The sequence below is a fragment of the Trachinotus anak genome, unplaced genomic scaffold, assembly GCF_046630095.1.
Source record: "Trachinotus anak isolate AG129_WGS33_773 ecotype Australia unplaced genomic scaffold, CSIRO_AGI_Tana_v1 ptg000026l, whole genome shotgun sequence".
NCBI classification, from domain to species: Eukaryota; Metazoa; Chordata; class Actinopteri; order Carangiformes; family Carangidae; genus Trachinotus; species Trachinotus anak.
In genome coordinates, this window is record NW_027273877.1 from 8,758,011 (window position 1) to 8,782,225 (window position 24,215).

The window sequence follows — 24,215 nt, forward strand, 5'->3', positions numbered from 1 at the left end:
TGCATAAATCAATGTAGTTTGAGGGGTAATGTGTTATTAGAGGATATAAATGCACGGTAGTTGTTGTAGTGAACTCAGAAAACATAAGCAACATCTTTGGTTTTTTGATCCTAGTTTTGGAGCAATTTTGATTTCAGGTATTTTATAGTTTATATAACAAATAGTATTTAATCAAGAGCATTTGTTTTCTAAAGATCTCAGCCTTAAACTGAGTAAAATTGAATATTTTGTGAAAGGCTATGTCCACTTTTGAAAATGACGCTACTTTAATATGGTTTAGTTTTAGACCTCATATTAAACAAAAAAGTATTTCCTTCAGTAATTCAATATAATTTTGTTATCTGAGTGCTAATTGTGTAGTTAGCAGCTCGGTTTAAGCTAGTTAGCTGGTAAGCTAACAAGCGAGTAGCATTGAGTTGATACTCATGGAAGCACAATGTATAACGCCTTAGTTTTTTCTGATATTGTGTTATTTGCATCTTTTTCCCATTTTATACATATTTGGAAAAATATGGGCATTTACAAATCATAAACATAAGGACATGAACAGAGTAAATAAAGCTTAACTAGCACTGGTTACATGTTGGGGCTTCCTGTCAACCATGATGTTTCCCTGATGTTGTATTTGTGCGTTTTTGTTTAAATTTCACCGCCTCACAAACAAACAAAATAAAGTCATAATTTAAATTGACTTTCTTCTTCATCCATATATATATATGTTTTTTTAACCGAATTGATTTAAAAGTTGTGGCGAGTCTACAGGGGGCGCCATCTTGGAGGCCAGGCCCGGCAGGCTGCTGTGTGGAGGCTTGCGGGAGGGACGAGCCTCGTCCAGGCAGGAGGAGAGCCGCTGCCATTGGCTCCTGCCACGATATAAATACAGGCAAATGGCATTTACCGGCTCAGAGCAGGCGGAGACACCGGGGGAGGCGGTCAGGCGAGCAGGCAGGCTGGAAGGAAGACACCGCGACCGCATCTGTCGCTTCACGTCTCGACGCTTCTCTCCCTCTCTCACGCAGGACTGGACTCGATTTTTTTACACTTAATCCCGATTCAAATCAATGAAGGAGAGACGCTCTTGTCAGAAATTATCTCTGAAATCCGGCATGGATCCCAGTCAGAGTGTGAAGTGTAAGATCGTGGTGGTGGGGGACAGCCAGTGCGGGAAGACTGCGCTGCTTCACGTCTTCGCCAAGGACTGTTTCCCGGAGGTGAGACCCTGCACACCCCTCACTCTTATTAACATGATGCTAACTAGCCTGATTTTCAATAATACACTGTCACATGGTTACAGATCACCTTGTGCTTTCTGTGTCAGATGGGCTGATGCTTAAGTAATGATGATGGACTATGTGTCTGTGTTTCTCAAAGTGGGGTCCGGGGACCCCCAGGAGTCCTTGAGGGGGGTTTGTGGGGGTCCCAAGCAAAAAAAAAAGAAAAAAGAAAGGAAAAAACAAAAAAGGAATCATTTATTTTCACTATAATTGCATCCATATGTAACACAATGTCAGGGTGAATATTTTATCAGGGATTCAAACACTGTCTGTGTTAGGAATCTTATCAGATGGGGGTCCGTGGTCTAATTTGTGACAATCTAGGTCCTTAATGTGAAAAAGTTAGAGAGAGATGTGATGCATGGCTGTGTGTTGCAACCGTTGAGCTTTGCATGAATGCTGGTTGACAGTGGCATCTTAAGTCGTAAGATTGAAACACTTCGTTTCCCACAAGGCCTGTTCTCTGATTCTGGCTCTCTCTCTCTCCATGCCCCCCCCCCCCCCCCCGCAGAGCTACGTCCCCACAGTGTTTGAAAACTACACAGCCAGCTTCGAGATCGACACGCAGAGGATCGAGCTCAGCCTGTGGGACACCTCAGGTAATCACCACGCCGTCCATCACCTCTCCTGCCTCCTCTGCCTCGCGCTGGGTGTCACAGGCAGATGAGTTGTGGTGAAATGTCCAGGCGCGTCCGGACTTGCGGCTCACTTGCGCAACCCCCCTCTGTGGCCCCTGTGGACATGCAAACTGCTGATAAGATTTGTGTACAACTAGATAATTGTTAACTTAAGGGACTAACACTAATGCTCAGATAAAATGTCTAAATCATGACATATAAAGAGGTATAAAGGTTGTGTTTTTGAATAATGAAATTATCCCATGACCCATTTTAATCAGTGAAGCTGGGTTAATCCTTTCTCATAGAGGAGTCACTGTTCCTACGAGCCCCACACGTTTCCCCTCAGATTAGGTGGTGCTCACCTTTTGTCTGCAGTGTTCTTTTTTTTTTTTTTTAGCGTTAACACAGAAATGCATCAGAGAGAATGGATTTCATAATGGATTCCTCCCAGCTGAGCGGAGCTGGAGCAGAAACAGGGGGAGATAATGACGCGCTGAACCGAGCGCACACTCATACATCTGGAGGACACACTTCTCAGTGCGATTTCTGGGGAAGTTTTGTTGTGCAACACGTGTACTGGCTCTGCAGCTTTTATCGCTTGGTGGTTGGACTTTGGGTCCAAACCAGCTGCTGCGTCCCCTGTGTGTGTGTGTGTGTGTGTGTGTGTGTGTGTGTGTGTGTGTGTGAACAAACCCACTTTCCCATCCATCAATGCCTGAGCAGTGAATGGCACAGCAGTCAGGCGTGAGTGAGCTGTATGTTGTGTGTGTGTGTGTGTGTGAGTGTGATGGGTGGGGACAAGCCGACGGCCAGCTGTTGCGGGTCTCTGGCTTGGAATTCCCGAGCAATGTTGGAACGAGTTTCTCAAATGTAAAGATCAGCATGAAACAAAACGAAACAGTCGCTTTACAGATTCGGATTGCGACACAAACGTAACCGCAGCTGGAGCAGCAAACGCAGCATCTCAAAGTTTCAAGAAATGAAAAAATAAATGCATCAGCAGTTAATACTCATTTCCAAGCTCAGTAACACTACGAGCAAGCAAAACAAGGAGCTCAAATTTCAGATTCCTCCACCCCTACAGTATGTGTGTGTGTGTGTGATGTGGAAGAAATGAAAACCGGCCAGAGTGAGAATTATGTTTTATTGCACTGTGTTGGCCGCACGCCTGGAGCCATTTTTCTTTTTCTTTCAGCTTCATAAAACAGCAAGGGGGGGCGCGGTTCCTATTAGATCAGTGGGTCTGAGACAGAGCCAAGCCGCCCCCACCCAACTTCAATCCAAACCCCCACCCAACACTCACACACACCCAAACAGTGATTGATACAGCTTTCGGCTTGACCGGTCTCTTTGTAGAGACACCCATTGGCTTTATCTCCTGAGGTGTGCTGGAGAGGTGTGTGTGTGCGTGCGTGTGCGCTTGTATGTATGTGTGTGACCCCAGACAAAGACCAGGATGCAGAGATGAAGACAAGCACTAAACTGCCACCCCTCCCTCACAAACACACACCTACACACTGTGGTGGGCTTTGTTCTGCAGTGATGAGTGGCCTAATGAGCAGCCTGGTGTGTGTTTAAAAGGGAGGGTGATGAGAGTAATTCAGGTCATTAAGGTAAATGCCTGCCAGTTGTGCTGCTTTCCATTTGTCCCCACCACCACCCTGCTTGTCTGCGCTGGCTTTGGTTCCCAGCCTGAGGGTGGGGCCCGCTGGGGCTGAGGCCACAGCCTTTGATGCTCCGCCGCTCCTTTCACCGGCAGAGGAAGCGGTTTACGTTGTCTGCCTGCCTGCCTGCATGTCTGAATGGGCTGCATAGGTGTTTGTTTGAGAATCAAACAGGAGGATAGGAAGCCAGCAAAGGTAAACAGAGCAGCCCCTTTGGCTCAGCGCCTGCATGCCAGAGGTCTCTTCTCATTTTCCACATTAGAAATGGAAAAAAAAAAAATGCGTCTCTGAGCCTGTAAGCAGGTAGATCAGGCAGGGCTGCAAATACCGGCTATTTTCATTATTGACAATTTAGTTTCTAAAATACAAAAAGTCACAAAATAGCAAAAAAAAGTGCCCAACACAATTTCCCAAAGGTAATGTCTTTAAATTGCTCGTCCAACAGTCCAAACCTAAAGATATTTAATTAGCAAAATGGGGGAAAAAAGCATAAAATTTTCAGATGTGAGAAGCTGTAACCAGTAAGTGTTTTTTTTTCTTTATTTTTGACCACTTAGGTTTACTGAAACAAGCCATACACTGAGTAGTTGTTTAATCCTGCCTGTTTCTGGCAACCTGGAGTAAATATGATTTTTTTTTTTTTAGCTCTGTTTTGGTCTCCACCACCTCCTGAGGGAAATATCTGGCTCTTTCTCTGCTACATTTTCCACTGTCTTCACTGATTAGTTGCAAAGTTTGCTGTTTTGGTCCCATTTGTTGGGTTTATCAGAGCTTGTCCTCTAAAAACAAAAAAAAAAAAGCTGCTTGTTGCATCAGCGATTAAACACAAAAGCTAAAAGACGCTAAAACGCTCAGAGCTGAGAGGAACTGCAGAGTTGGTGATAAATCTATGTGGGTTTGTCACTACAAGTGACCCCATTGTGTACTTGTGCTGGAGAGGACTGCAGCAGCTTAGTGTTTTTTTTAATTTTATTTCACATATCAGTCTAGGATGTTTGCTCCAGCTCTCTTAGGAAATTTCCCAAAGCTAGGACAAATAAAACCTTCAATAAAATCTTGTCAGAAAAGCACGAGAACCTCAGAAGCTCAGGCGCTTTCACCTCAAGTTCTTCCAAAGAGGCACGTGCTCGGCCCTGTGGATCTCGTTTGATGGGATCCTTATGGAACAATGTGCTGTTTTTTTGTTTGTTGAACAGCTGCCACCTCTGCACATTAAAAGATGGCCTATTTTGAAAACAGGAAGAGGATCAGATAAAGGAGTTTTAAAGGGAGGTACATAATGACAATTTGGTTGGAGCGGCCCAGATTATCGTTTCTTTCTGTAGTCTCTAGAGCATGTTGCATGTGCCCCCCCCCCCCCCCCGTACTGCAGGACAGCTTAGTTATGAGACTTTTTTCATGCACTCTGTAAGCTCCTCTGCTGCTCACACACACACACACTGTGCCCCCCTTCATTCCTCTGTCGGCAGCCATTGTTGCATTGGATCACATTTCTGGGCTCAGCGAATTGGAGCCGCATGTCTGGCATTCCTCAGACTAAAGGTTTCTACTTCCTCCTCCACAAAGACCCCTATTGTACCCAGCAGGCCCAGATCCTCAGCGGAGTGAGGGAGAAGTGGCGTGGCTCACTAAAGCCCTACCTCGCTTCCAAGGGAAAATTGAATCACTGTGGAATTTGCCGGCGATACAGCGTGTGAACTGAAGGACAGTGAAATCATGGGAGAGATTAACAGGCTTCCTGTCTGTAATGTCCTGGAAGGATTTCTGTATCTTGTGTCTGGCTTCAGTCCATCATTTAGAAACATGACTCCCCTACCTGACTTTCACCTGCTGCACTGTGCTTCCTGTTAGGATGCATGTGCACGTCTTGGCTTCCACCTCCACAGCTTGTTCAGGTGGATCTTCAGTGTGTTTTAGGTCTGCACACCTCAGGCTGTTAAGTTTTTTCTTTTTTTGGGGGGGGTCATTTCTGTGTTTTGACAAAATGTGTTTGGAGCATTGAGAATTGAAAACTGCCGAGTGGTAAAATTTGGCGTTGTTGTTCAGATACTCCCTGATCTTAATCATAACTTCACTGATGTCAGAGTGTCTTTCCGAGCCCAAGCTCTTGTATCTTTGCTTAGTATTCAAAAACATTTAGGCAGAAGAAGCCAAACTCTTTGTTTTAGTGGTATCGTATTGCATTGTAATCATATAGTAGTTGAGGTCTCCAGCCTTTTTCACTCTGAGAGCTGCTTCAACAAAATAAAAGTGGCTGAGAGCTCTTCGTGTCTTCTGTCACACATCGTATCAAAACACTCAGACTGATCTCCGAACTAAATCAGATCAACGATTTAACAAGTCATCAAATACCAAGATCCAAAACTCACTTTTTGTACCAAAAACATTGTGATTCAGTCAAACCTGAGCTCACAGACACGATCGCACCACCGCAAATGGACGTCCGTAAATCTGCTCAGAAGTCAGAGAAGAAGCTCCTCGGTCAGTGATCCAGGCACAGCTGTCAGTGCATTGAGTGGTACATAACAAACAGGGACTTAAAATGGCTAATTCACTGCACTTAATTTTCTAACATGTAAACACACGGGCTAAAAAACAACACACTGCACATTGCAACATATTTCCCGTTCGCTGGAAAAGTTTAGGTTGTGTTGTTTGTGTCATCCAGAGTAGTTGCTATCACCGCACGTCGCCCACAGAATATCCGATGTAAACAAACTTGCCAGCATTAATTCATTTAACTGACAACTGTCTGTGTATTTAATTCAGCTGCGCTTGAAGTAGATTTACTGAGTGAAGTTGTGTTGCTTAAAGTTTGTGTGATGCATCCATGGTGTGTAAAGATTATATTTTCTGAACCTTTGGGTGGGCCACTGGCATCGTTATGCATTATTATTGCATAATATTGTAACAGAGTGCATAGTATTATATTATATACACATCATATCAAACTGTCAAACATTGCATCCTAACATATTGTAGTGTTTGATGCTGTATTATATAGTCGTGTTGTATTGCCATGATGCCTTTTGGAGAAGCAACAGACATCTCAGTAACCACAGCAACAACAGCTGATAATGGATCAAACTGCTCTTTGTCTCCTGCTCTGCTTGTGTCAGTATGTCTGGCTGGTGAGAGGTTATATATATTTAAGCTTGACGGTGGAGGATGGCTGGACGTGCCTGTCGCTGTGTGTTGTTTCTACAGGTGTCCCTGAAGGCTTAACGCCTCTCCACACACACACACACACACACACACACTCGCTCACCACCCCTCAGCTCAGTTCTTCTCTGCTATGTTAACTATGCAGTAAATCAGCAGGCCTGCAGACCTGTTGCTGTACCTTCAGGCTTGTCGGTTGCAGCTGGCCTACTTCACGAGTCGGGCTGCATGTGTTGTACAGTTTCATGTCAGTTTGCATGGAATTTTTTTTTCTTTTTGATGGAAGTGAGGGAACATCTGGGAATTTTAATAATGACTCACACTGCATGAATAGAGCAGGATGTATTTTCCACCATGTTTCATGTATATTTATTACATTAAGTGGTGCTTTTTATCCCAGCTGTTGTGGAAACCAGCCCCGAAAAAAAAAAAACCAGGAAGGAAGAACATTTTTACATCTTGGAAGAGCTTCTACTCAGTCATGGAAAATGGTTTGGTTTTTCATTCATTTCGGGACCACAGTGGAAGTTTTTCTGTTGCTTCGCGTTACACCGCCACTGTGCTCAATAGGAGTCATTTGCCGTGAGCGCGACACAAGTGTGTGTCAGTGTGTGTTTAAAGGACAGAGAGGGAGGACAGGGTGTGTGTCTTCCGTCCAGATTTAGAGATCCTGTGGGAGAACAATGACAGGAGCTAATTAGATGACAGTCACCAGGTCTTTGTGTGTGTGTTAGCTGTGGGATTTCCTCTTATCTTTCCAGTTGGCAGGAAGATGACCTCAAAGCTGAGTTTAGTCTCAGACGCAGGCCTAATGCAGCTACAACTCTGCTATAAACGGCAGATCTCCTATTAAGAAATGTCCTGAAAAGCATTCAGAGCTGTACACACACTTCAGCGTGCCACATGCCTCGGTTTCCTGTTTATGCTGTGAATCTTGGAATGGTTTACAAGGATGTACTTGGAGGATTTGCAGCTATAAATACTTAAACCTTCAGGTAAATTCATGGGGATACGTGCAAACACTTGGAGACATGTCAACAACAAGACCTCACACACTCTGCCCAGCAGCACAAATATATGTGTGTCTCCAAATGTCAAACAACTTTACAACTTTTCCTTTCAGTCGCAGGGTTGTTTTTCCAGTGATTGGTACCAGGCAGCAAGGGCTGGAAAAAAAAAAAAAAAAAAAAAAAACGCCTAACAATGCAATGTGGTTGTGATTGATTGCAAGACAACCATGAAAAATGGCAAAATAAATTCTTGTGGGGGGGATCCCACATTCCTCCTCGGCGAGTACTTCCTATGCGGTGTTGATGATAGCTGCTCAGCGTGGAGCCTTTTTGTTTGGGTGGTGTCACCTATCGGACGGTTTTCCAAAAGATTCTTAGGGAGGGAGCAGAAAAGCAGAAAATTGTTGGTGGGAAATGACGAGCCTTCGCGTTCCCATCTGAAACGCATTATGTTTCTATCAAGACATCCAAATAATTTATTCTGTGTACTTCCTGGCGTCCATAGTTAACTGACTTTCAGTTTTTGAAATGGTAATAGGCATTAAGACACACAAATTAGCTGCAATCTGGATGGCCCATGTGTATTAACATTTGGAAAAGTGATACTGTAGAATGGAGGGTTTGACCCCCCCCCCAAAGAAAACATTGCAATTTCCCTTCCCACAAAATCAAGTTGAGAATTAAAGGGTCTTAAAAGTTGCCAACTCTTGCAAGGAAATCACTAAGTTTCCAACACCACTCAATAGGAAACCTCCTTAAAGGGGCTTTATCTTTAATGTGGGTTACTTACAATGTGCCAACGTTGACGTTATTTCCTTATTTATTTAGGTTTTGATTCTATATTTTGAAAGGTTTTCTGCGTTCTTTAAGCTCATGTTTTGAAAATCCTATTAAAGTGAACATTTGGAATTAAAAAAAAAAAGTTAAGATTTTGTATATTTGTCATTGGTGTCAAATTATTTCTCTTCACATATCGTTGAGGCCCCAACAGACTCTAAAATCACCACTGTGAACACCTGGCTAAAAAACACTACATAATGTTAGCTACTTAGCTTCTAGCTTAGCAGCCAAAGGATAGAGAGTTGTGAACAGGATCAGTTTATGTATCTCATATCTTAAGCTTTAACTTGATCTGTTATATGTATAAAATACACTGTTTCCAGTGTATTTTGCACACCTAGCTAAAATAACGCACCCTAATACAACAGTCCTGCATTAAATCCTACCTTCGTGAAGTAATAATGTTCATAACTGTTTTAGAGACGTTGATTTATGTGTAATATAAATTATCATATCATTTTTCAGAGCGCAACAGTTGTACAGTTTCCACTGCATTGTTAATTGTCACCCTCCCAGACCGTCCTGGCTCAAACATTAGGGATTTATGATTATGAGTTTAGAAATGATTCAGATTTTTGCACGCAGGAGTTGTAGACACATCAGCGAGAGTCGTGCTTCGCTGAGCGAGGCTCAGGCCTGGAAGGAAGCATGGCTTGTTTAAACGGTGTCGTCTCTCACACAGACTGTTTAGATTAGGAACACTAGATCTCCAAGTGTGTGTGTGTGTGTGTGTGTGTGTGTGTGTGTGTGTGTGTGTGTGTGTGTGTGTGTGTGTGTGTGTGTGTGTGACAGGACATTCCTGGCTTTTCTCCACAGCAGTGTTTAGAGAGGACCTCCCATGGAACCTTCAGTTACAAAAAACAAAATTCTCCAGATTCTTGGCAGCCAGTTGTGTGTGTGGTCAGCTCTTGCTCGTCATGTGATCTTGACTCACCTTGACATGACGCCACCTCCTCCTCCTCCTCCTCCTCTTCCTCCTCCCCCTCCCCTCCTTGCCCTTCCTCTCCGGAGATGTTTGAGTCTGGCGGAGAGATGGGCGTCCCCCTCACACATGGTTTCAATTTTGGGGTGGGAGTCGTTTGCTCGCTCTGAAGTTCTCTGTTTCTCCGAAGAGGATTTCTTCAACAAGTGATCTTGCCGTAGTCAGCACATTTTTTCTACTGATGCTGCATATTTGTTTTTCTCGTCTGGTTGCTATGGATTATGGCTGAGCTGCAATGGTGCTGCAATCATGTCACAAGAGACTAACTGTCAGAAATGCTTTAGAGTTTAAACCAATGATTTGACCGTGTTCATGCATTTATGAAATATGTTTGAAGCCGTTTATTTTGGTAGCTGCCCTTCATTTGAGTACATGTATTTCCTTTTCAGACAAGAAAACATCCATGTTCCTAAGGCAAAGTAGAAAACTCCTCTTTTCCTTTAAAACATAACCAGGTTTTCTTTCCAATATGTGTTTCTCTTGCGGTCAGATTGACTGATTTGCGCAATTTTAGGCCTCGCAGTTCTAAAAGTACCATCCACTGAACAGGTCTTAAATTGGACATCTTCTGCTAAATGAGACTAGTGACACAAATTGTTCAATTTTCTCCTCTAAAGCACTAATGTCAAGGTTTTCCTGGAGCTGGATGCCTGTTTAGAAAATAGCAAATTGAATCTGGGAAATGTCTTTGCCCCGGCTGGCCACCGCTTCTTCAGATGTGTCTGGGAGCAATTGAAGCTCATTGTGTGGTCACGAGTGGAGCAGCTGAAGTGAAGGGTCACACTGACAAGTTCTGTTGCGTAAACCTGGGTGTGTGAAGATTTGTGTGTCCGTGTCCTTGTGTAACGGCTTCAAAGAGCGGCCAAATTGAATCTGAATGTTATTGTGGTTTTTCCTTTGTTCCAGGATCTCCGTACTACGACAACGTGAGGCCTCTCTCCTACCCAGACTCTGATGCTGTCCTCATCTGTTTCGACATCAGCCGCCCTGAAACACTTGACAGCGTACTGAAAAAGGTTTGTTGCTCTTCGCCAACTCATTCATTCAGGAGACGATCATCAAGGCTTTGATATGCTTAATGGAAGTCTTAGCCTTTAAACTCCAAACATTCCTCTGCTTTAAAGTCTGATCACTTTGATTTTGTTTGATGTGCTGACAAAAGGCTACGTTGCATTTGACTTGATCAAAAGTTTCAGGGTTTTTTTTTTTGTAGCCTTGGTCAGGTCTTGTGATGTGAAGTTGTAAAGCTGTGGTGTGACTGGAAGGTCGCTGGGTTAAGTCCCCGGAGCGGCTGGGAGAAGGAAGTAATGCTTTCCACTGCTTTAAACTCCTACTGAGGTGTTGCCAAAGCACCGGTTACTCACATGGAGCTGCTGGTGGTTACTATCCGATGACTGTGGCTATGGCTGACTACCACATGTCAGAGCATGTATTGGACGTAAGCATCAGTCATCTGACTGGTTGTAGGCTTTGATAAGACTTTTCTGCAGTAAAACACACCTAGTATGTCTGTCTTTTATTTTATAAGGAACTTCCTGTTTTCATTATGGCTTTTTTTTAGTTCTCCATAAAAGTTACAAAACCAGATTAGGTCTAAATTAAATAACATTTTGGACACAGACAGCTCAGTTAACTGTGATCATAGCTGATAGTGAGCTTGCTCAGGTTCCCTCAAGACCTAAGACTTGAGGAAATAGGATCCACCCCAGTCCCAATTAGACTTAAGATGTAGTTAATTTGTTTTGGTCTGAATCAGTGGATGAGTTGGTAGACTTTGTGTTCCCCTTGGTTTGGTTTTGCTGAAGCGAGAAAGTAAATGCAGGGAGAAGGTTCAGATGAAAGTCCTGTTTTCCCAAATATCAAGAAGGCAACGTACTTCCTCGGACGTCCAGGTCAGACCTTCATCCACCGGCAGCTTATTGACTAGATCAAACTTGCAGAGCAAAGTTTGTAATAAATCAGATCTGAGCACGATTGTCGTGCTCAGATCTGCCCAGACGAATCATACCACAGTGGAAAATGACTAAATGACACTGGTTATCTAGTCCTACTTGAAAACGCCTTTAGATCCAAAGTCCAGGACCCATCATGACTCCTACCTTATATACACCAAGCTCTTATGGCCAATGCAATAGTGTTTGTAGTGACTTCGCCTTGGTGATAAACCTCTAACACTTCATCTGGCAGCAGAACCAAACTAGACTTTTATGACTATTGATGTTATAGTTCGAGGTCTCTCAGTGCCCCCAGTCTTTAAGAATACTTAGTCTAGAAATACTAGAGGCTATGGCTGCCATATTGTAGGTCTAAATGCAAACTTCTTGTGCATTTGTTTTGCACATTATAGTTAGGATATAGTTATAGTTATAGGATATATCATTTGCAGTCAGTAGTATATGAAGCTGTTGTCTTGGTAACTGCTGCTGATCACAAGCTACAATGTGAGTGTTATAAGTTCTGTAGAAACTGTGAAGCCTTTGTAGATGACTTGTCATCAAATTTAACAGTGTCAGTCAAAGGTCACATTTCAGGCAATGATTGTATACATTCGAATTAGCACAATTGGTACAGCCAGAAAGTGATGGACCCATTTCTACAAAACAACTTCCTTTTTGGATGTCGATGAACTTGATCCCGTGACCAGCCAGCCCCAGACACTCAGCCAGCCAGCCGGTCAGCCCTGAGGCACATTAGCCTCAGATTAAAGCCCCTGGAGAAATACCATTGATCACAGAGCATTTATTGTTGTCAGGGAGGAAACATGGGGATTATTTGTTGTTCCTTTCCAGGGTTCAAAGTGTGAGGGGCTCCAGGAAGTGGCAGCTTTAACCTTTGTACTTAAAGGGCGGGTGATGGGGGGTGAAACTCATGGGATCTTGCGCCAGGTCATTCTGGCTATACATATTTTAATACGCTGTATCACAGTTAAGTCATTGTTTTCAAACTCAAGGCTTTGTCTGCAGATTTGTGATCTGTTGGGAAATTGCAACTAGATATTAATGTTTTTTTCCCATATTTGACCTTTTTCTAGCAGTGACAGATAATTTCCCTTTTTCTCAGTGATGTTGAATGAATTATGGAGGAAACGTTGTATTTTCTCTGAAAGCTTTTGTCTTTCTCCACAGTGGAAAGGGGAGATCCAGGAGTTTTGTCCCAACACTAAAATGCTGTTGGTTGGATGTAAATCAGACTTGCGCACTGACTTGAGTACACTGGTGGAGCTTTCCAACCACAGACAGACACCCGTCTCTTATGACCAGGTACGCAGATTAAATGTTGTGAATGACAAATTTTTAAACTCCAGATATTTGAATGTAATTTTGTGACTAATCTCTGAATAACTGCTCATTGTACTCTGCTTTAAGCCATGTTTAATTGATCCCTTAGAGCCAAAATCCTTCCGTCGTTGTTGACGCGAGCACGTGTAATGGCCTTTTACTAACCTGACCTCCAAGCCTTTTCTTCCGGTGGTGACCATATTTGGCGTCTTCCCTCCTCAGGGTTCCAGCATGGCCAAGCAGATCTCGGCGCCCTACATCGAGTGCTCGGCTCAGCAGTCGGAGAACAGCGTCAGAGACATTTTCCACGTGGCCACACTGGCTTGCATCAACAAAAACAACAAAAACGTCAAGCGCAGTAAGGCCCGCGCCAACAAGAGGATTTCACACATGCCCAGTAGGCCCGACCTGGCGGCTGTGGCCTCGGACCTCCGGAAGGACAAAGCCAAAAGTTGCTCTGTCATGTGACTGATCAGACTGAGGGGGATTAGACTGAGGAGAATGAGGACAGAGCACAGTGCAAGCAGGAATCTATGGGGCAGCGCTCTTTCCTGCATGTTAAAGACCCCTGAATTGTCTGGAAAGGGGTTTAATAAGCTTCATGTTCATGTTACTGGAATACTCTGCACCAATGAAAACTCAATGCGTAGTAGCGTCTCAATCCATGTGGCCCCCCGCCCTATCAGACAAGGAAGCTATCTGTCAGCGGGCTACCTGCTTGGGGAAGTGACCTGCTTCCTCTGGGAGGACGAAGCGGACGCGGTCAAGGCTTTCCACACGAACAGGAAATGAGCAGGAGGAGTGATGTCATTAGGAGACGCTCATTTGTAAAGGAAGGGTTTAAGAACATTGATCCTTTGGATGAGAGCCGAAGTCGGCGATGGAGATGGAGGCTTGCCGCCTGGGGAAAAAAAGGGGAGCTGCTGTTGTTTGTGCTGGATCAAAGACTTTTTGCTCGATGGGCTTATACAACAACTTGTCACTGTGGTTTGCAACTGATTCACCCCTGCTCCTGTAACTGTTAGTCTGTGTGCAGAGGAGATTAGAGGAGGAGTTTCTTAGTGCTGTGCAGAGGAAACCTGACGCTGTGTGTCCCCCGTCTTTGATATGTTGTCAGTATAATGTGAAGTCATTGGTGTGTAACTGCGTCCTTGTTTTATTTTAGCGTCATCCTGATGAGTTTCTACCATGAACAGCTGATCCTAGAAGCTGAACCATTAATCGCAACCAAGCTGTTTGAGTTTAAAACTACTCATCTGTACCAGACCACCACTGCGTGCCCGTTTATTTCCCCTCAACAGCCATAGCTGCATAAAGACTCTCTGAAGACAGATTATCCTAACTGCTCTCCACACTAACAGAATTTCAGACTCCTCTGTATGAAACCGGGGAGCCATAACCGAAAAGGCCGAAAACTATTTTCAGTCTCAAGGGTTCCCTTCAGTGCATGTGATAAAACAAAACATTTTCAATCATAAAAAAACCACAGTTTTTAAATTAAAAAAACAGAAATAACTTGCATAACACATTTTAAAACCCTAATGGGCCAAAGGGCTGTAGTTGACCAACACCTAGCAAGTGAAAAATTTGGCTAATTGCATTAAATGAGGACAGTCTGACAGCCAGTTCGAACTGTGACTCACTTTCCCGCCGCACTTTAGAGAGGGAGTGGAAATGAAAGCAACAATTAAAGCTTGTTTATTAGGCTCTGAAAACATCAGAGCTCTCTGCTTTGCATTTCCCTCAAGTGTTCTGACTCTGTCGTTGGGTAATATCTTCATAAAGGCCCAGTCACGCCAGCGTTTAAAACTAACTTGCAGCAAAATAAATGAATTCCCACAGAAAAAGTAGTGTATTCATTCAAGCCAAGTTAAAATATGGTGGATTTGCACCATTGAACAAAAGTAAACAGGCTTAACAGTGCAAACACAGAGCCGGAGGATGCTATCGTAGCTTATTAGCTGTGTTAACACGCTTCACTTTTATTTAATCTCTGAGTATAAACTGCTCCACAAAGGAGGAATGGTTTATACACAGCTATGAGACAGAATTCATTGGTACAAATATGTCTTTTGAATAAACTATGTGAACTTATTGACTGTTGGCAACCACACTTGCTAGCTAACACTTAGTAAACTTGTTAGCATGGAGGGCTTTTCCCCCTTCATTAACTCTTTTATTGAATAAAATTATGTAAAATCCTGAGAACAAAGAGAAAATGGACAGAAGCTCAGAGGGCTAATGTATCTGACTAGCATTAGCACAGCTGGATAGTGAGTTAGCGGTTAGCTTGCCAGCTACAGTAGTTTACTAATTAGCCCTCACCATATATTTCATGGTGCAGAGATGATTTTGTTGTCACTTTCTGGTGTGACCGGGCCTTAACTCAAATTGGACAATTTTATTTTTTTCTACATTTTAACTTTTTGAAATTTGACATGTAAGCAACAAATTGGTTTGTCTGGAAAAAAAAAAAACATAGTGTTTTTGAATTTATGGTTTTCCTCTGAACAACTGTGCAATTACGAAGCTGTTTTAATATCAAAGGTATTGATGCACTTTTAATGAAACTTTCAAATTTCCCCATTTGCTTGTTCAAATGCCAGGTCTGTCACACTCGACAGAGCGGTGGCCAAACTCTTATCTTCATTTCCTAATCTGTTGTCTCTTCCCCATGTACATTATCATGTTTTCTTGAATGTTGATGTCACCTTCAAAATGTCTTTGCCAATGTTGTCGCCACAATATTTATTGAATTATATATTTTCCCTTTAGAATAAATGCAAATGGAATTGAAAAGGAGTGTTTTCTGTTCATTGAGTGAGAAAAAGATGTAAAATGTGGCAAAGAGGGATTGTTTCAGAGGTACAGATATCCCAGTTGTTTACCCAGTTTACTCACAAGTTCATTTACGTGTTAATTTATGTGTAAAAATCCGTTTACACTTGTTAGACAAAAGGCTTTTTTTCTGCTCACAGGATACAGATATAGAAATATGTAAAAAGCACATTGAATCTGGTATTTTCAAATACGTTTTATATCATATTAGTGTGAAAAAACAAGGCTCATAGCAATCTGAGGTTTGCAGATCTTTCTGATCATTGCATCACCGGGTTCTCACCTGTTTTCACACTTTTATTCTGACAGTGATTATTTCTGCACAACTCCAGGCTGAAATCGAGGACCTTCTCTTTGTTGTTGACCTTAAAGCTGATTCATGTAGACAGCGGTGCCTCGAATCATTATTTCTCCTTTAGAGGCAGTAAATTTGAGGCGTTGTGTGTACCACTCCTAGTTGTTTCAATCACAAACAAAAGAGCTTGTGTAAACACAGGAATCAGATGTAGGTCAAAGCAGGTAAAGACGTGCTCAACAAGAATCAGATATGGACTGCAGCACCTGTCGGATAAACAACTTGAATTCCCAGAACATCTTTATGTTTATGTAATCAGCAAAATTACACAGGTGTCTCCTTTCTGAGTTGAAACTGGACATAAAATACCTGAAGGACGGAAAAATGTTCAAATCAAATAGATCTATTATATGAAATATATAAAAGGTTTCTACTCAGCACTTGAAGAAACCAAAGATTAAATGTTTCAAGAAGTGGGAAAATCAACATCCTCATTTAAAAAAGGAACTATAGTTTCCCAAAAAGTCTCCTTCACATTACATGCACAAAAATGGAGGCTCGGGTATTAAATCTGTACTGATATGTATTTGACCTTAGATAATTGGCTGTCATTTGTATGAGAAATATTTTGTTTTCCATCATGTGATAAACCTGTTAAATGTAACTCATTAGGGCAGAGGAAACACCTGTGAACATGGCGGCACAGGTGTGGCCTATTTAAGGCCTGGTTGCTTCCTGCTCTGCAACCCTCAGACAAAACCCTGCAGCTCATGATGATGATGATGGTGGTTTTCAGACATGCCCGGAGTCAAATTTCTCAGAAACCACAAATGCGGTCTATTCTTCCAGTGGTTTTATATGGGCTTTGGTCGATTATGCAAAGTTTACTTTTGCCTCTGTTCTGACATTTGAAGGTGGTTTATTATTTTTAATGACCCAGATAAACGGAGATGGGATGTGAGCTTGAGACAGGAACTATTATAATGCCCTGGTGGTTAAACATTGGGTGGGGAATAAGCCATAGTCATGTGAACAATAGTGTAAATCCTCTGTTGAGCCCTGTTCTTTATATACAGATAAATGATTTACCTTGATTTGAATGTTGATGATGACACAAGCTGGTTTTTTCAGTTTTTCAAGCCTAGCATTGTCAGAAAAAATGTCCTTAGATTCAAACCTGTTTATTCAGTTAGCTGGACCCGGACTTTCCAGCTCAAACCCCAGACATCAAGTCACTGTCAGATCCAAATGACTATAAAATGCTAGTAAAGTAAAATATTCTATAAATGATACAAACAGGCTTTATAATAAAATGTGTACATTTAAAGAAGGCGGCCAATACAAAAGAAATGTATTCAAAAGTTTTATTGTTAACCAGAAAACATGGTACTTAATATACATTTTTATGGGGATTGGTCAATTAAACACTATGATGTACAAAATGTTGTTATTATAAGCATCATTTTTTGGGTTGCAACAATTAATTCTCTTGAATCTGAATCAGTTTCATAGATTAAAGCTAAATTCTGTAATAAAATGCATTTACTGCACTTAGTTTGCTGAAAATTAGATCACCAAGGTTAAATCTGCTTAAAGATAAATTTAGGCAGTGTCCTTTTTTTGTAGCTAAAATATGTTTAATGTACTTCCTCAGATCTAACGTTGCTAACGTTGCATTAGCTTGAAACACTTTTGAAGGACAGGGCCTAACTCTATGGTAACACATCATTCAAAAGAAAATAAGCTGTGTTTTAAAAAGAGAGAAAAAGATCAGGAATTACTTTGGGTACCACTCTAAATGGGATAAAATATTGAAAAATTACTCAACAGTGTTAACATTCAGCTCTTCAGTTTGACAGCAGTCTCTCCTTTCAGAAAAACAAGCTGGACTTTGAGTCCTTGACTGCCTTGACATCTCGGTGAAAAGCAGATTTTGTAGCCGCTGAATGGAACAAAAAGCTCTCTGTGAGTCAGACTGCACTGTCTCTTCAGCTTTGAAAAGCTACAGTATCGCTGGAAGCAGACGGTGTCGTACAGGCCACGGTAAATTCCCCGGGGGCTGCTGAGCATGCAAACTGCTTTTTCTCACACGGCAAGCCCATATATCACGCGGTGACTTCATCGTATACATGACGCCTGAGATGTATTAGGTTGTCAGGGGCAGGAAAACAGGGCTGGTCAGGTGAAAAATAAATGTCAGAGATGAAAGACGCACGACTGTGCCCTTTATGGCTTCATGGGGGAAACATTTCCTCGATGAACACTCGTTAATAATAGATTTAAGTGTTATTGTTAACATTTCATTCAATTCATTGTACTTGCCAAATTAAATTAATAGTTTTGGGAAATATGCTTATTTGCTTTATGTTGAGACGCCACTAGCAGCTTTGTTAGCTTAGCATAGCTTAACCTTGCTTTACGGAAAGGTGCCTACTAGCACCTCCAAACCTCACAAACTGACACTTTTCAAAGTTACTGCATTTCTACGAGAAACCGTCCGGCTCATACATCCTCATAAAACCACAATATGCCATTTTTACACTTCAGCTTTTGTAAACAAAAAAGATGCAGTTAGCTTCAGAGGTGCTGCTAGCCTTAGATTCAAGCTTGCAGTGTTCCTGTTTCCAGTCTTTGTGCTAAGCTACGCTAAGCTAACAGCTACTGTGGTATCAATCCATTAGTGCTATCTGATGTTTGTTTGTTTTTTTTCCTGCATTCATATTGTTAAAGTAACTTAACATTATTTCCTATTAAATGGAGTTTAGTGAACATTTCTCAGCTAAACAGCAGCTGTTATAATCTGGTTCTTGTCCCTCAGTATCAAACAGCAAGCGTTTCTTTCTACAGTTTCTTTTGCTTCTATATTCACCAGACATATAAGGGAGTAGTCTGTTCTACAAGATGTAGATCATCCAACACTTTCTCCACCCAGAGTGTAGCCTCATAAACCAGAATGTAATATGTCTCGAGGACATGTTGAGCATTTGAGGGAATGATCCAACTTTTTTTTTTTTTCTCAAATGGAAAATCCTGCTTTCTTGCCTTTGCTGCTCCCATTATTGTTACTTCTCTGACAATACACACTCTCTCAGAACTTGAATGGTGATTTTCAGGCAAGTTCTCCGAGGCGTGTTCAAATGCATTGTGGGAAATGTGGGAAATGAGGGAAATAAGTCACTGGGGTGGAATGAGCCAGTGCAGAGAAAAGGGAAACCGCAAACCGAATTACGACACTTAATCACCAAACAATTCCTACAACACTGACCATGTAGAAGAAATGAGGTCATTAAGGCATATTTTCCTTTCTGAATGCAAAGAAACAGCAGAGAGAGACAGAGCAGCTCCACATACTAACATGTCAGGCCGTGCAGCTGTTCTTTCTTATGTGTTTACGCTTTGAAACATGAGTCACTATAATAGCAGTGGTGGACCAACACAACGTCTCTCAGACCATTTAGCCTTAATTCTACAGCTGGGTTCAGATTGTGATGGTATTCAGCCTGACCCAGTTGCTGTAATGAGTCAAGAATCCCACTAAAGCAGAGCACCACACTAAATATGGGTGGACTGAACTGGCAGAAAGTCTGCAGTCCACCCTGTCCTGTACTGTAAGGGTCCCACAACGCCTCAATTTACCCAGCCCTGTTGTATAAGTACGAGAGGTGAAGTGAGCTAATCCATTGATTGCAGATGTGCCGCGAGTGATTTCCGTCGTTCTCCCAAGGTCGTGTTCTTATGGTTTGCAGCTGTTCAAATGCAGCAAGTGTGTTTTTTTTGTCTTTTTTTTTTTTTTAGCCATGCTAATTGTGTGGCTCTTGGGATGGCAGGGTCAGTTGATCCGCCACTTTGGTCCAGAATGAAATATCTCAACAACTATTGGACGGTTCACCACAAACTTCCGCACAAACGTTCACGGTCCACAGAGGGTGAATCCTTACTTTAACTCTTGCATCAACATGCGCTTGCGCAGTGGCAGACAGCCCGTCGGGAGAAGCGAGACATTTCCCAGTAGCCTGAGGGTCCTTTTGCCCTGCGCCTTAACTAGTGATAATATAATGAGCAGTCATGTTCTGTTAATATGCATAGAATGACAGTGCAGTTGTGAAAATGTTAAAATCATAATTATCAAAAATAATAATAATATTAAAATAATGATACTTGACCCCCCAGATGAACACAATGGCCATACTTGTTTGTTTATTAGTTACATATCTCAAACTATTCTGTCGATTGCCATGAAAATTGATGCAGGCATTCATGGTCCCCAGAGGGATACATCCACATGACTTAATCCCCTTATGTTAAATCTAGAGCCACCAGCAGATCAAAGTTTTCACTTATGGACTGGCTCTTGTTCTTGGCTCCCAGATGATGCATCCTTATCACTTTGATGATTCTCTGATATAAATAAATATTTGCTAACACGCCAAATGGAGACGGTGAACATAGTAAACATTATATCTGCATGTTAGCATGCTGATGTTTAGCGTTTAGCTTAAAGCACTGCTTCGCCTCAGCGCACTCCTTCACAGAGTCACTTCGCTGTAGACTCTTAGTATTGTTTAACATAAATCCCTCTGTTGGATCCACTGGCAAACAGACTGACGCCGACATGACTCACACACAGAGACAGTGGTGGCATTTATGAGAGAGAAATGTGACAAGAAGCCACTCCTATCCGCCGCGTGCGAAAAGGTTGAGCTCCATTGTAGCCTTTGGCAGCTGAGTCCCAAAAGACAGAAATTGTTTGAGGAAAAGAGATTAGTGAATCCTGTCGTCATTTTCTTTTGTTTACGCCTTCCTTCCAGGCCATTCATCTGACAGGTGACAAACTGTGTGCTTTGAAATGGAGCTGGGAGACTTTTACAAGATGCCATTCCTCTGTGGACATTTTTCTTAATTTCACAGAAATAAGTGGATCACAGCAGGAAAAAGCTCAAGTTGTTCTCGTTTTGCTTATTTGACTTTGATTTATAGAGGGCGAATCTGTAAACAATCCAAACACCATTTGAAGCCATCACTCAGGATTTCTCAAATGGACAGTTTTGATAAATTGTTTTAATATTAAGCCATAAACCCTTGTCCCACTATCCACTGCAAAACAAAACAAATTTCATGTCTCTGCAGTAACAGGCGCAGAGAGAGTACACTATTCATCACCATATTTGTAGGAGTGAAAAAGTTCCTTTTTCATCTTGATTAAGAAATAAAATTGCCCGGGTGAACTGTTATAGCAAAAGCAACAACTCGATTGAGCAGGACCGATAATCTATTAACCACATATTGCTTTTTACGTGGCAGTCAACTGTCTGCTATTGAACTGGGTGAAGTGAGGTGGAAGCGAGCCGTCATGTTTCAGGCAACAGCTCATTATGGGAGAAATCATCGCAGCTCGCCCACAGAATATCCTCACACACTTTTTGAAGTTCTCTGAATGTAAATCTGCAGGCTTCCTGGAGATACTGGTGTGTGTGTGTGTGTGTGTGTCTGTGTGTGTCTGTGTGTGGGACCAGGCGCTAACCTCAACCCCCCCACAGTTCCCCTTATTTTCCTGCAGGACCAGCTGGAACGGACACAGACTGGGAGCGTGGAGATCAATAGGTCTAAACTGGTGGTGCATTGTTTCCCCCCAATCCTCCTGCCTCAGACAATCAGTCATGCACAGCTGTAAAATAGAGACAGACTGAAAGCGAAACAATGGGCGATTTTTTTTTTGTGCAGAAAAAGCTTTTGCTGGACTCGGGCTGAAGGTCTTGAGAAAAGAGGATGAAGAGAAGAACGTGTTCCCTGTGGCACTGAGGCGTTCAGACGGCTTGGGCTTAATGACAAGCCTTGAGTTCATAATGAATGAACTGGTGCAACATGAGAAAAATGCGGCTTAATCTAAAATGCTGACACAACTGGGCAAAGTAACAGTGCAGAAGCTGAGTGTGCACGAGTGCCTTTACTCAGATAATACTTCAGCTAATTTTTATAAAGTAAAAGCGAGAATGTTTTAATTTTGCCATCCAAAGTGTTTATTTCTTAACCTTATATGTTTAACATATGTTATTGTTTCAGTTCTTTAAATGTTGGAAAAGCTTCAGTTTGTTCAAAAGTGTAGGCGTCATGACCAAATTAGAAAATAAGTGTGCAAAAGGTGCATCATCTGAGTATAGAGACATCATGTGCAGAAATGTGCTCCAACAGTGGATGCATTTCCAGCCACTTGTTTTCATGCATATTTTCAATATGCAAAGTGGAAAACCCCACACGTGGAAATTCATATACAATTTGCACATGCACCGTCCAAATTTCATCTTATCAAATTCATAGATACATACGGTATGTGAAAATGACTCCAGGTGTTTCAGTCTGCATTATTAGGTTGTGTCATTATCAGTTCATATTGTAAGTGCTTGAGTCATTCTCCTGTGTGGGCAGACAAGTGTATCATCTCAGTTGTGCCTTGTAATGCATAGGATGTGATTTAAAGCCTCCCACCAAACCTGTTTTCAAATCTTCAGTATTTCTCTAACATTAAATATTGATAACTTAATAAGAAACAATCAAAGGTAAAGACTGAAATCATCCTTATGATATGGTATGATATTATTTGTTTAGTTTAAAGTGAGCCTGTGTAATTTTAGCTGAACCACAGCTTGGTGTAACAGTATTACAAGTAGAAAAGAGTCATAAAGTCAGAGAACTACATGGTAATATCTATGTGATGTTTGTTAACATAAGCTTACATTAGCCACTGGTCGTACCAGACCATTGACTTGAACTAGAGCAAGTTTCATAGCTTATGAATTAAATGCCAGTGTGAGCAAACGACCCCACAGCTGCCATTACATTTTGACTCAAATTTAGCTGAATCCTGATTGGTGGAGGTGTGTGACATCACCTTCTCCCAGTGGAGCCCTGCACTCCTCAAAACCAGCCAGAAAAGTACAGACAAAAGCCAAAATACAGATTATGGCAGAAAAGTGTGTGTTCATACCATGGTTCATACATGACCCTGTCTCTAATAGCAAGATGCTGATTTTCAGAAATGTATAAACTGACTGAAAGCGCCACTTTTCACTTTGGCATTCATGTAATCACCCAGTCAGCTTTTATTTCAATAAAATGGAAAACCTTTTTCACATTGGCTCACGGCTGCCGTCCATGGGGGACTGTGTTGGGTGGAGGACTGTGGGAACAACAGGAAAATCTTTTCTTGCTTCTTTGTGGAATTTTTCTGTGGTTGAACGTAGAGTGAATCCAAATAACCAGAAAAGATCCTGACTCATGTTTTTATTGAGGACAGAGTCTGCCAGTAAGAGCTAGGGCCAGATTTTTTTTTCAGTGGATTTTGGCACAACTTGAGTTCTGACTACGAAGCTCGAAGCTATTTTGACATTAAACGTCATTTAAATACTTGACTTTCCATGCAACTGATTTTTTTTCTTTTCTGATGAACTAGATTGCCTCATTATTCTCTAACTTCCTCTCCTCTCATGTCTGGTTTGCCATATGTCTGATCCTCACTGTGGGCTACATCTAGACCACTGACCTCCTGCAACTCTCCTCTCCATGCCATCTGCTCCCCGGCTTGGCCTTTTTGGTCAGAGGCCAAGTGTTCACTGACTCAACACATGTCTAAGCATGCTGTCAGGACAGAGTCCCGATCGCCTGCTACTTCATAGCAATTGTGTCAAGTAACATGATGTGGGCAGGAGCCAATGATGGGGGAAACATGGATGATTTTATTCTTGTTTTCTTCTCAACTGATTTGCAAAAGAACAAACTGGACCAAAGTCCATGGAAGAATGTGATTAGATGTGATTTTGCCTGGTGTGACGAAAAGGATAAAGGAGAATGACTGAAGGGAAATAAGAGGAGTAGAGTTTCTGGTGAGCTCAGTCCGAGACTGAGCTGAACATAAAAACACACACAGTCAGTGTGTCTGTTGCTTGATAGCTTAATGTTTGGACAGTTGGTCCATTGGCTGTTAAAGGCAAAACAACCTGGTCACCACACCTGGTCAGATTCAATCAAATACTGAGAGGTAGTAAATTGCTTTTATTTCTGAAAGTCTGGACACACCTAGTCTTTTTATCTGTCAACCAAAACCACGGTTGTTGACCTATAATCATAATTTATTTGCCATATGCACAAACTTAAATTACACTGTAGTTACCAATTCTTTGTCTTCAGTATGTAAATGTTATAAATCTTTTTCACTTTCACTGAAAAAATTATGAAAATGATAATGGTGTGATTTTTGT

General features: G+C 42.0%; 1 protein-coding gene across 1 annotated transcript; it reads left to right on the top strand.

The window, feature by feature from the left end:
- Nucleotides 1–904: 904 nt before the first annotated feature.
- rnd3a (Rho family GTPase 3a) lies at nucleotides 905–15,629 on the top strand. The gene is made up of 5 exons (XM_071464305.1): nucleotides 905–1,211; nucleotides 1,786–1,873; nucleotides 10,459–10,568; nucleotides 12,678–12,812; nucleotides 13,053–15,629. Exons 1-5 carry the CDS (start codon nucleotides 1,062–1,064, stop codon nucleotides 13,296–13,298), a joined length of 729 nt encoding a protein of 242 aa, XP_071320406.1. The 5' UTR covers nucleotides 905–1,061; the 3' UTR covers nucleotides 13,299–15,629.
- Nucleotides 15,630–24,215: the final 8,586 nt, after the last annotated feature.

Excerpts from the sequence above, each read along its gene's own strand:
- rnd3a (XM_071464305.1), top strand. The coding sequence starts at position 1,062 with ATGAAGGAGAGACGCTCTTGTCAGAAATTATCTCTGAAATCCGGCATG. Across the intron at positions 1,212-1,785 it reads CCAAGGACTGTTTCCCGGAG|AGCTACGTCCCCACAGTGTT; the intron begins GTGAGACCCTGC and ends CCCCCCCCGCAG. Across the intron at positions 10,569-12,677 it reads TTGACAGCGTACTGAAAAAG|TGGAAAGGGGAGATCCAGGA; the intron begins GTTTGTTGCTCT and ends CTTTCTCCACAG.